The following is a 12,153-nucleotide window of genomic DNA, read 5'->3' on the forward strand; positions in this document are numbered from 1 at the left end:
ACCAGATGGGCAGCTGGAAGGGGAAAGAATGACCAGGTAGAAGCCAAAAGCCTGTTGAATAGAACATTTAGCAGTGCAATCTATGCAGCACACCTGCTGACAATGCCTACCTGTGTTTTTCTTAATGAGAATACCTATAGCAACGTGGGGTGGGAGATGCAGCGGGTGAAAAAGAGGCCCATATACTTGGAAAATGGTACACCTCTTTTCTTTTCTCTTCTTCCAGCACTTCTCTCTTCTCCGTGCACTTCAAGAGATGACTTTCCATGCTGGTAAAGATGTGATTTTAATTGACTAGAGGGCTCAAAGGATCATGGACAATTTAAGAATTTTTTAAAAGGACTCCAATCTACTAATAACTGCAAACCAGTTATAGGAATGAAAGGACTTTGGATCTGGAGCAGGAGAACTGGGTCCCAGTTCCTGTGGCAAGCCAAGTGTCCCTATCATGCCATTTCCTTTCTCTGTTTCCCTGGCTGCAGAGCTCTAAGAGAACTTCTGGCTAAAAAAAAAAAAAAAAACTTTGGCTCTGTTTTCTGTTTGGCCGCAGAGAGCATCTTTAAAAGTAGGTCCTTAGTCTTCTATCCCTTCCATCACTGGGAGGTTTGTAAGGCCTGGGAAAACTGGCACACTCTGTCCCAGGCCACGTTCTATCTTTAATTGACCTGAGGGCAGCATTAAAATCCCTCTTTCAACTCAGGAAGAGGCCACCACTCCAGCGCCAGTGTGTGGTGCTCTACTCAGGGGGCTCCCAATGCCAGACACTGAGCCCCTACTGTATGCCAGGCCCACTGCTGCAGGGCTAGAGGACAGCCAGGACAGAAGCAGGCCCTGCTTCCAGGGAGCTCACCTGCCAGGGGCAGTGTCACGTGGAGGAGGCGCCAGCTTGGGCATGGCTGCCATGAGGGGGTGATCTTAGAAGAGGCTTCCTCGAGAGCCGAACACCCATGTTTGCCAAGCACCTACTGCAGGCCCAGCCCTAAGGAGCTTGTATTTCCGTCGGGGACTACAGGAGACAAACCCAAGTGAAGGGAGAAAAGGGGGGACGGCAGCTGGGGTAGAGTGAGGTTCGAGACCGGGTTGTGGAAGCAGAGCCGGAGGCGGGCTGACCAGTGCCACCATGTTCCCAGCGACAGGCCGGCCTGGCTCTTGATGACAGGGAGTCGGGGAGCAGGGGTGGGGCCCAGCGGGCCAGCCCCAGGGTGGGGAGGGGCTGGGAGGGCAGGGGAGGGAGAGGAAGAGGCGGGGGAAGGAGGGGCGGCCTTGGCCCTGTGTGTTTTCATTCATGGGCCCAGAAGAGCAGCCTGCCGGGAGCCTGCCTGGACCTGCCCGCAACCCTGCCCTGTCCCAGCCCCGAGGACTCTTCTGTCCCTATTATTTCCTGCTCCCCACACCCAAGCCCAGGAACAAAGATAACCGCCCCTGCCCACCGCCCGCCCGCCCTCCTGGGTGACTCAGGCTCGCCGGCCCGTGGCAGTGGCTGCACAGCCTGGCTCTGCTCACGGCCTCCATCTGCTCCTCATTTGCTGTGCTGAACCAGTAGCCCTTGATGTCTCTGAGATCTAAATTAGGGTGTGTTTTTTTTTTCCTGGATTAAAAAAAATGGTACCTTCCACCCCTGTGGTGTGCAGATTATTATAGTCTTCTTGCTTGGAGGGGACAAGAAAGAAAGTGGGCTCGGACAAGTCCGGGTTAATTGCGATGTACAGCTGCCCAAGGTCTCCTGTCCACTCTGGCCAGTTCTGAGCCAAACCAGTTTTCCGTGGCCAGACTGGGCCCTTTTTCCACAGGGTTTCCTGCCAGGAAGCTCCCCCGCCCAGTATGTGCTGTTAAATAGGATCCTTTTCATTCCTTTTCCTCTTATAAACTTCCCTTTCGGGTCATCGAGAAGGGGAGTGGATGTGGCAGGGAGGGAAGGAGAGGGGGGAGCTCCAGGCTCCCTTCCCTGTTGGGAAGCAGCCTGGGGTGAGGGGGAGCGGGAGGGGGCGGGCTGGTGAGGGTCAAACACCTGGGGTCCCCTCCCAAGGGGGAAGCACAGCACAGCTTCCTCCCCCGCAGAAGGTACCGGCTGCCTCGTCCACCAGACAAGGCCCCCAAGTGTCCCCTTTCCTCCCTTCCCCACAGGGAAGGCCATTCCCCGTGAGGTGGGGTTTGAGGAGTGATGGGAAGAGTGTCCATCCTAAAAATACCTCCTCCTCCCTTCCTAAAAATATCTCCACCACAGACTTCCCATCGAGGGTGAAATTCTCCCATTCGCATTTCATCTTCGTCCGTTTGCCAGCTGCGAGCACCTGGGGAGGTTCTAGAAGCCTTTGCCTGCTACCCTGTGGGTCTGCTGAGTCACTGGAGGCCGGCAGCCAGGCCCTCTCAGAGTGGCACATGGAGAGGCTGCAGAGCAGCCTGTGGGAGGGGAGCCGCAGGTGGATGCCAGGGCCAAGCCTGGCAGCGGGTCCATTGAGAACTACTGTCTGCAGAGCCCCTGCTACGGGCTGCCCCGAACCACAGGCTTCAGACTGTCAGCTCACTTACTCCTCTATCCCTGGTTTGGGTATTCTTACCTCAGTTTACAGATAGGGACTTGAAATTCTGAGAAGCAAGTGGCCCCCAATCTCAGACAGCTGGAACTAGAAATCATGGCTGTCTGATTCCAACAAACACCCTCTTTTATGACGTGGTCTCCAAGGGGCATCCATGCTTCCTTATTCAAAATTACAAGTAACCAGGAGTTTTGCAGAGACTCTGAAGTCTTCATTTATATTCCTTAAGGGGACCCCTGGGTACCCCGCTGTGCCCTCCGGATCTTGTAGACATATGTATGCAGTGCTTTTGTATAAAGTACATATTAGTGCATTTGAATCTCTGAAAATCCATAGCTCTCGTGATGTTTTCATTCATTTGTCAAGTATGTGTGAAGCACAAACTGTGGACCAGGCATAAGAAGGAATCTGATAGGGTCCCTGTCCTTGGGGAGCTTAGACTCTCCTGGGGAAAAGTAGTTAAAAGACGGAGTGATGTGGTGCGTTTTCCACACCAGAAATCTTGACTCTTGATGTATAACCAGATGGGAATTTTTGCTGCTCTGGGCTGAGCTCTGAGATAGGCTAAGACCCAGGGCAGGTCAGTGGGGAAATGGGAGAACCCAGGCTCATAAGGAAGCCAAGGACGGGGGAGGGTCCGGCACTCTGGACCTCTTCACATCTGGAAGCTTCCATGGTGGCGCACTCACACCCCCTACCCAGACACACCGGCTGCCTGTCCCCTTGGAGGCTGCTTTGGCTTCTGGTCTGGTGCAGACTCTAACAGAGCAACAGGGGTGTGTGGGTGCAAAGTGTGACCCAGGGGGAATCTCTGACCTCCTGTTGCTGTGTCCCGGCGGGAGATTCCCATTCTCCTGGAGAATGCAGAGTGGGACAGGGAGTGGCTCCCACACTGAAATGGGGCGGGTTCTTTTCAGCTTCAGTGGGGTTCTTGGGGGTGCTCTCTGAGATAGGGATGGCCTTCCTCCTCCTCTTCCTCCTGCTGCCTCTGGCCCTGGGCCAGCAAGAGGACACCGATACTTTCCTCCAGACGCTGCCGTCTGACCACAGCATCCCAGTGGCTTTTGACAGGTGCCAGTCTGCAGTCGCGGAGGAGGGGGCCACAAGGCCCTAGTGGGCATAACTTCAGGGTGAGGCAGGCAGGACCAGCCTTGTGGCCTTCCAGCAAGCTGTGGCCTAAAGCAGTTCACTCCTCATTCTCTAGACTCATTCTGAGACCTTTGTCCACTGCTATCTGCCTAGCTGTGTCTGGCATATAGTCCGGCTTCACATGTGTTTGTTGAGTGAATGAGTGACCGAGTTCTCATTTGCCTCCTCAACACTCACTTTGGGGCCCCTTGAAGCCACAGACCTGGGTGGAGTCCTGGCCCCTTGGCACAGGAGCATGGTGCCTTGGGCAAGTTACTATGTCTCTCTGAGCCTCAGTTGCCCCACCTGTGAAATGGGAATGGTGATTCCAGGGTTCTTGCTGGGCCTAATGGAGACCGTGTGTGTAAAGGGCCTGCAAAGTGTCTGACAAGGCAGGCACTCAGCAGCTGCCCCTCAGACCTGACCCCTGAAGCTACTTCCTGACCACTTAACTCCCACCTCCTCAGCTGGGGTCCTGTCCTTCATGCTCATCTTTCTCGGGAACACAGAACACCTCTTTTTGCTCCACTGCCATGCGGTGGGGAGACCCTGTAGACCAGTGGTTGAAAGTAGCAGCCCTGGAATTGGCAGGGACAGGGTTCAAGAGAAGGCAAGTAAAGCACAAAGCCCTGTTCCTGGTAATAGAGGCTCCAAATAAGTGGGTGTTGGGAGAGGTTCAAGTGAACCAACTTGCTTTCTTGGAGTCTCTATTGGCCACAAAGTAAGGATTACTTCACCTTATGCCGTGAGTTCTCACTGCTTGCTGCTGTGAGCCCAGCCCTGGGAGGAGGGCCTGGTCTCTAGCTGCTCACAGTCTAGGGGAGAGCTCAGGGGATGGCACGGGAAGTAGTAACACTGAGCTCTACCATGGGTGCTCTGTGGATCCACTGTGAGCTGCTATGTGGATCCACTGTGAGCTGCTATGTGGATCCACTGTGGGGTGCTCTGGGTCCACTGTGGGGTGCTCTGTGGATCCACTGTGGGGGCTCTGTGGATCCACTGTGGGGTGCTCTGGATCCGCTGTGGGGTGCTCTGTGGATCCACCGTGGGAGGCTTTGTGGATCCACTGTGGGAGGCTCTGTGGATCCACTGTGAACTGCTCTGTGGATCCACTGTGGGGAGGGGGGGTCTGTGGAGCCACTGTGGGGTACTCTGGGTCCACTGTGGGGGGCTCTGGGTCCACTGTGAGGTGCTCTGGGTCCACTGTGGGGGCTCTGTGGATCCACTGTAAGCTGCTCTGTGGAGCCACTGTGGGGTGCTCTGTGGATCCACTGTGGGAGGCTCTGTGGATCCACTGTGAGCTGCTCTGTGGGTCCACTATGGGGGGCTCTGTGGATCCACTGTGAGGTGCTCTGTGGGACTGTAAGTCCTGTCAGATGCACTGATGAGAGGCAGTGGTGGCCAGGAGAAGGATCAGAGATGATCTTTCAAAGGAAAGGGCTAGAAGCTGGACTTTGGAGAATGGCTGGGAGCCAAGACAGTGAGGAAGGGAAGGGGGTTTCCAGATTGTGGTGTAGGAGAATTGGAAAAGGGAGAGGCGTGAGCCCAGAGGAGCCCAGATGACTGGGGACAATGTGCTCATTTATTCAGTCAATCACAAAAACTTATGAGCACCCACTCTGGGCCCTGCCCTGGCCTGCATGGGGACTGGGAATGCAACAGTGGGTGGCACCCTATGTGTGCCCTCCAGGAGCATGGAGCAGAGCCTGCCTATGTGGAGGATGCAGATTCCCTCCCCTTCCCAAGTGGTGGCACCCTGCCTGGCTTCTCCCACTGGCATGTCCTTGTCCTCCACCTGAGAGGAAGCAGTTTGTTCTAGCCCCAAAACTCAGATCTGGGAAACCAAGATTATCAAAACTAAAGGGGCCTTGAGAGGTGATACATGCCCATAGCTCCCAAATTTTCATGAGCAGCTGACAGAGGTGCTGGGGAGCTTATTAAATCTAAAGATGCCAGGGGCCCACCCCGAAGGTTGTGATTTGTAGGTCTTGTGAGGGGCCCAGGGAATATGCATTTTTAATAAGCTCCAAAGTGATTCTAATACTTACACAGACTTGGCTGCAGATGAGAAGGCCCTCGGGAGTTTTTTGTTTTTAATTTTATTGTGGTAACATATATGTGACATAATATTTGCCACTTTAACCACTTTCAAGTGTACAACTCAGTGGCCAGTGCACTGACTACGTTTACTGCATTGGGCTGCCATCGCCACATCCTTTAGCAAATACTTTTTCATCGCCCCAAACTCTGTACCCATTAGGCAATAACTCCCCTTTCCCTTCTCCCCACTCTCCCCAGGTACCTGCAATCTAGTTTTTGTCTCTATGAATTTACCTCTACTAAATATTTCATATAAATGGAATCCTATAATGTGTGTCCTTTTGTGTCTGGCTTATTTAATGCTTCCAAAGTTCATGCATGTTGTCGTGTGTATCAGAACTTCATTCCTTTTTGTGGCTGAATGATAATTCCATTGTGTGTGTAGACCATGATTTGTTTATCCATTCATCTTTTGATGGACACATGGGTCGTTGACCACCTTTTGGCTATCATAAATGATGCTGCTATGAACATCCAGGTACAAGTGTCTGTTTGAATCCTGTTTTTAATTCTGCGGAAGTGGAATTGCTGGGTCATATGATATCCAGGCCCCATCCCTAGTCTGATTCAATTGTTCTGGGGTGGAGTCTGGACACTGGTATTTTTTCAAAGCTCCTGAGTTGCTTCTAATGTGTAGCCTGGGTTGAGAACCATAGGGCTAAGGTTTGGGCACAACTTAGTTCAACCACCTCCTTTTACAGTAACAGAACTGAAGTAAAACAACTTGCCCAGAGTCCCACAGCTAGTTCCTGCATTACTGTTTTACTTGTCCTAGATACGTAGACTATAAAAAACATGAAGGGACCTTAAAGGTAAGAGCCAACTCCGTCATTTACAGAGGAAAGCTTTGGCTCAAGGAGGTTAACCAACCTTTCCTAGTCATGCATTTTGGTAGAGAATAGAGCTGGGTCTTAAACCCAAGACTCCCAGCTTCTGGTGGCTGCTCCTTCCTCTGCTCCAAACAGCAACATCGCCAGAGCTCCAAGTCAAGTGCCTTTCTACAAATGCATGATGGTGCCCTGCCTCCCCCACCAGCCTGCAGACTAGCTCTTGAAGATCTCGGCAATGGGGAAGGGGAAGCTATAGATGGGTTCTGCCTCTGTGGAGGGGGGAGGCAGGTGGCCTCCCAGTGGTTGCAGACTCCCTGGATTTATATCCAGCCTCCACTGGTATCTGTCATTTTGGAGCGCCTTCATTTATTCTTGGGTGTGCACACTTGATGCCACCATCTACAGATACAGTCTCTGCACACTTGCCTCTTTATCCGCATTAAATGTGCTTTGTGAAATAGATTTTGCTTTAAATCAAAGTTACAGTAACAATGATTAATCCAGTTAGTAGCACTTCACCCCCCAAGCCCCAGGGCTTGGCAGCACCGCATGGGTGGGGTGTGTGGACCCTCTGAAACACCCATGGGATGTTGGCCAGAGACTGTGATCCAGTCTTGATGAGGTGGGCTGTGGGCAGATGAGGGGACTCCAGAGACAGGGCCACAAACCAGGGCAAGCGGAGCCAAAGGGGACACTCGGCCAGACCCCAGGATGCCATCAAGGATTATGGCATGAGGCTGCAGGTTAGGCCCAGCATGGAGCTGGTGCCTGGCTGGCAGGTAAAGGAGAGTCCTCCAAAGGCAGTGCTGCCTCACCCAGGAGGCTTCCATAGGATTCCCTGTTGGGGCTGGATCCAGAGACAGGTTGGGAGAGAGTAGGGAGCAAAGGAAAGATCTAGCCAAGTCCTGACCCTGGAAACGTCTCCAGGGATGGGGGTGTATTGAAGATGAGCTGCCCCACCCTCCCTCCTCATCTCTGAAAGAAAGAAGACAAGCATCCTCATGTAGGACCAATCTTCCAAGCACCCTAATAGCAAGCTGTTGTTCAGTAGAGGGGGCCCCAGGCAGATGGAGTGTTGGGAGACCCAGGCTTGACCATAGCAACTTGTGTGACCTCAGAGAGGCTGGGTCCAGCCAGAGCCAGGCAGAAGCTCAGGCCTCCAGGCTCCTCTCCTAGAAGGCTCCATCCTTTAGTCCAGAGCTTCTCAGCCAGTGCCTTGTGCCCAGATACTGACCCCTTCAGCCTTCCTGTCAACAGAGTAGACCAGCAATCTCCTGTGTAGCTGCAACCTCATATGCCTGTGTGCCATGGAAATATTATTTCTCTATGTCTTCCTCTGAGTTCCATGTCTGAAAAGGTTTAGAAATCATAGCTCCATACCAATGTTCCTGCAGGTGTTCTTGTCACACCAGTTCTGCAGGATAGTAAAAGGTGTTAGCCAAAGAAAAGAGATTAAACAAGTTCAGGAAATGCAGCGTTCAACAAAGTTAAACAGGTTCTTTACTATGGGCCTTCTCAGAGGTGTGTGTGTGTGCTTGTGTGCACACACGTGTGTGCAATATGCATTGTGAATCTCCAACAGGGCTCTGATATTCACACGTATCCCAAACATATTTGTGTCATTCAAAGTTCATAGTGGCAAGTAAGAAAGTTGAACTGCTCCTGCCGGCTGTCACCCCTGCAGGATTCAAAGTCCTGACAGCAGTGTCCGGCTGCCAGCCCTGGGGGATGTGCTCATGACCTAGCTCGCTGGGGGTGGGCAGTGGAAGGACCTCCCTCTTCCCCCTTCCACAACGGAGGTGTCTCCCTAATCAAGAAGATGCTTCGTAGCACCCCAAGGAGCCAGTGTTGTGAGGGCCCCTGTGGGCTGTGCTGCTCAGTACTGGCTGTCTCTGGGGCAGCACTGCTAGGCTCTACCTTAGCGTCCTCCTACTCTCTGAAGCTTCCCCCTCCGAGTAGCCTCCCCTGCCTGACCAACCCCTTCTCCCGGTTCCTCTCACTGTCCTTCACCTTCCCTCAATGCACAGGGTGAGTGGCTGGGACGTTGGCACAAGGTGCCTGGGGCTCCCAAGGAAGACAGTCAATGTGAGGAGCTCACGCGTATTACTCTGGGGCTAGTCCTGTCTTCCTTGAATAATGAGTACAGGGGAAATGGCTTTCGTGGGTTCCGCCAACAGAACCCATCCTTGTTAAACTGTCCCCTGGTGGGAATTCCCAGAGGTCGGGATGGCAGGCCAGGGGACATCATGCCGGGTTGTAGAGAGATGTCTGTTGGGGTGGGGCGCCTTCCAATTAGCCCATCCAACAGCCGCCCACAGGTGGAGCCACCCTACCCCTGCCTCTGCTTCCCAGTGGACTGGGGCCACCTGCTCATCCTTCGTGACCGTATTGCTCAAATTTCCAAGATAATTATCCAACTTCGTGTTGACATTGACTTGGAAAGTTGTGCTTACGAGAACTGGAGTGCCAGAGATCAATATCACTATTGTCACCTCCTGAGTAATGAACATTTAAGAGGCTGCCATGCACAAGAACCCAGGAAGGTTCTGGGCTAGGTGCAAAAAGAGTTTGACATGATTTCACCTATGGAGGCACTTAATCTTCTACTTGTGTAGGCCTCAGTTTTCCCCACTGTACAAGGAGGGTGTTAAAGCAGGCGGTCCCCACAGCCTCATCGAACTCACATCTCTGCCCGGTGAGCATTTGTTGGAGCCTGACCTGGATCACAGGTGGGCACAGCAACTGGCCATTCCCTTATCTGGAGACCCACAGTGTTGCCTCTCCTTCCTCTCCTTCTCCACACTTCCCTGGTCCCTGCCTCCCCCTCTCCCTCTTTCCCTTGTTTCAATTCCATTCACTTCCACTCCCCTTTCTTTTCGTTTCCACCACTCTGCCCCGCCCTGCCCTGTGGCCTCTGGCAGTCTGGAGGCAGAGGGCTGCCCCCTCACAGGTAAAGCAGACAGGTGCTTGTTGAGCAATCTCCAGCAACAACAGTAATTCTCTTCTCTGGCACTGCACAGGGCAGGGCAGTCCCTTAAGGGTGTGGGCTGGGGCAAGAGGCCCGGCACTGTTTGTCTAGTGAAGCCGGGGTCACGTGGGCGTTAAAGCGGCTGCGGTGGGTGGTGTCCACGAGCAGGTGGAGCAGTCTCGGGTGACCACCTGTCCCAGTTTGCGTGGAACCGGGGCAGATCCCTGACACGCTGGACTCTCAGTGCTTAAATTGGGAAAATCCCAGGCAAGCCAAGACGACTCGGTCACCCTAAGTCCACCCTTGGTGTTGGGTGGTGGGACGGAGGGAGGGCAGCCTGAGGAGTGAGCGTGGTGGGTTTCTGGTCCTTTTTGGGGTACTGGTTGGCAGAGTCACAGGCTTCTCCCCACACACCATTGCCTGGGCCTCCGCTTACAGGGTTGGGTGAGCAGTGGAGGCAGCATAGTACAGGGCAGGCCCGTGGCTCTCCATGCCAGACAGGCCTCCTGGCCCTGACCTCGAGGTCCATAATGAGGTGGACAAGTCTTTTCATCTCTCTGGGCCTCTGTATCCTCAGATATGAAAGGTCCTGTCCAGCCTGACATTCTAGGATCCTCCCTCAGGTATTTAAGACAGGGTTCCCAGTTCTTTCAGCTGCTACCCCCATGTCCACCTTTGGGTGTTCTCAAACGGAGCACCTGGGATCCAACAGGCCACTGGTTTGCTGCATGCTGTGGGACATGTGACTTTACCACCTGGCCTCAGTGTTCTCATGAGGAAAGTGGGGTTGAAAATAACCATCTCCTGGGGTTACTGAATTCAATGTGGTAATATATGTAAAATGCCTACATAGTGGGTGCTCAAGAAATGTTGCATGAAACAAAAACTTCTCCAGAGTGTTCTGACATGCTCGGTGGCCTGGGGCTGTGGACAGGATATTACATTTAGCCCCAGACCAAAGAGTGTGCAAATCAGGTGTGACTGAAGCTTCCAGCTGATCCAGGTCCCCCTTGGAAAGGGGTAGAAGGAACTGCTTTTGCTTCTTCTCACCGAAAACCAAGCCCCTTCAAAGCACCAACCTGATGAACACTCAGGAACAAAACTGAATGTTTCCCATGACTGTATTTCTTAGTTTTGAGGTTATAGCAATTGTGAAGCACTATTGGGCTGAAGGTTTTCAGAGAAATCCTTTTTGTCTCCATTTATAATTTGTTTGATCAGAAGAAATAAGATTCTCCAATTTCTCCCTTGGGAGATTTAACTCATGTAACTTTTCGGGTTTAGCATTTTCCTTTCCCTGGCTACATATAAGAACACCGAGACAGATGTGCAGCACTTGGCCAGGTCCGGTGTTATTAGAAGGGCAAAGCCTTACACAAGCCCTCGCTATTGACCGAGGACTTGGCCATTCTTTATTACTTAAGCTCTCAGGTCGTTTCCTCCTTGTGAAAGTAGAGGTGATGCTGACCACATCAAGGTATCTCAGCCCAAGCTTGTTCAACTAGTCGCTCAACAAACATATACCAGACATTTAGTGGTATGAAGCCCCATGCTCAGCCTGCGGAGGGTACAGAGAAGCAAACAGTTCTTACTGCCGGGGAGGTTACATTCCGATCCTTTAAAATATGAGGATCTTTTTTGAAGCTCAAAACATTTCATGAACCCCGCCTGGCTGTACCCTGCTTGTATGACTCAGTAATGTTTTTACGTACATTTGTGTTGTATTAATCTCAACACTAGCATTTGAAAACTAACCATACATGTATGGGTACAAAATTACATGTTCAGGACACCGGTGGGGCCTGAGTCTCTAACTGCCTAAGGGGCTTAATGGGCGATTGAGGATTCTTGGAGGGGGGTGCTCAAGGATAGGGCAGGTGAGCACATCCCTGATGGGAAGGATGAGCCCAGGTGGGTCTCCTCAGTGGGCAGACCATGGAGCATATTGAGGTGAAGGAGGGAAGGAAGGAATGACATTTCCTGAGGGCATTAGCCCTCTCTGTTGAGCTTCACATCTGGTGCATGGTGTTCCCTGTACAGTTTTAGTAATGGGGATCTGTGAGCCTGTGGCTCTGTACATTGCCTGGACCATGTCCCAGGTGCCTGGCCTCCCTTGCCGCATGGGCAAACCCCTTTTATCCCCACTTATAAATTGTTTGATCAGAAGGCCAGAACAGGGTCCTGTTTGTCCTGCCCCTGCCTCTGGCCCAAGCCCACCCCAGCCCCCACGGCTGCTCCGTCACCTCCTTTCTTTTCTCTCTCCAGTCCTGGCAGCTGCCCTCATCCCTGGGTGACCACAGGCCTGCAGAGAACGGGACGTTGATATAACTACATCTGGAATGTGACCTCTGCCTTCTAGTCTGGCTTGGCAGACAGGATAGATAGAGAAGTATATACATTTTAGAATCACTAAGAACACACCTTGTGTCTTGCTACTTCCCTTGTACATCAAGGTCTCCTAATTAATTTATGGGCATTTGTTCTTTCATTCATTCCCTGTATGCCAGCACTGAAGACACTAGAGATATGAGATGAGTAAAACATAGCCCTTACCTCAGGAACGCACAGTCTAGTTACATCCCCATGGGGT

At 52.4% G+C, this 12,153-nt stretch overlaps 1 protein-coding gene across 5 annotated transcripts in view; it reads left to right on the plus strand.

The window, feature by feature from the left end:
* Positions 1-12,153, plus strand: part of ZBTB7C (zinc finger and BTB domain containing 7C) — a 362,970-nt gene that overhangs the window by 311,827 nt on the left and 38,990 nt on the right. Inside the window, exon 2 of one of the 5 annotated variants that reach the window (XM_037806039.1) lies at positions 227-272. The exons of the other annotated variants lie outside the window; for them this stretch is intronic. Within the exon in view, the coding sequence (XP_037661967.1) occupies positions 227-272 (46 nt within the window). The remainder of the gene's footprint in view (positions 1-226; positions 273-12,153) is intronic. 5 annotated transcript variants of the gene reach the window in all.

This window comes from Choloepus didactylus, chromosome 16 (assembly GCF_015220235.1).
Source record: "Choloepus didactylus isolate mChoDid1 chromosome 16, mChoDid1.pri, whole genome shotgun sequence".
NCBI lineage: Eukaryota > Metazoa > Chordata > Mammalia > Pilosa > Megalonychidae > Choloepus > Choloepus didactylus.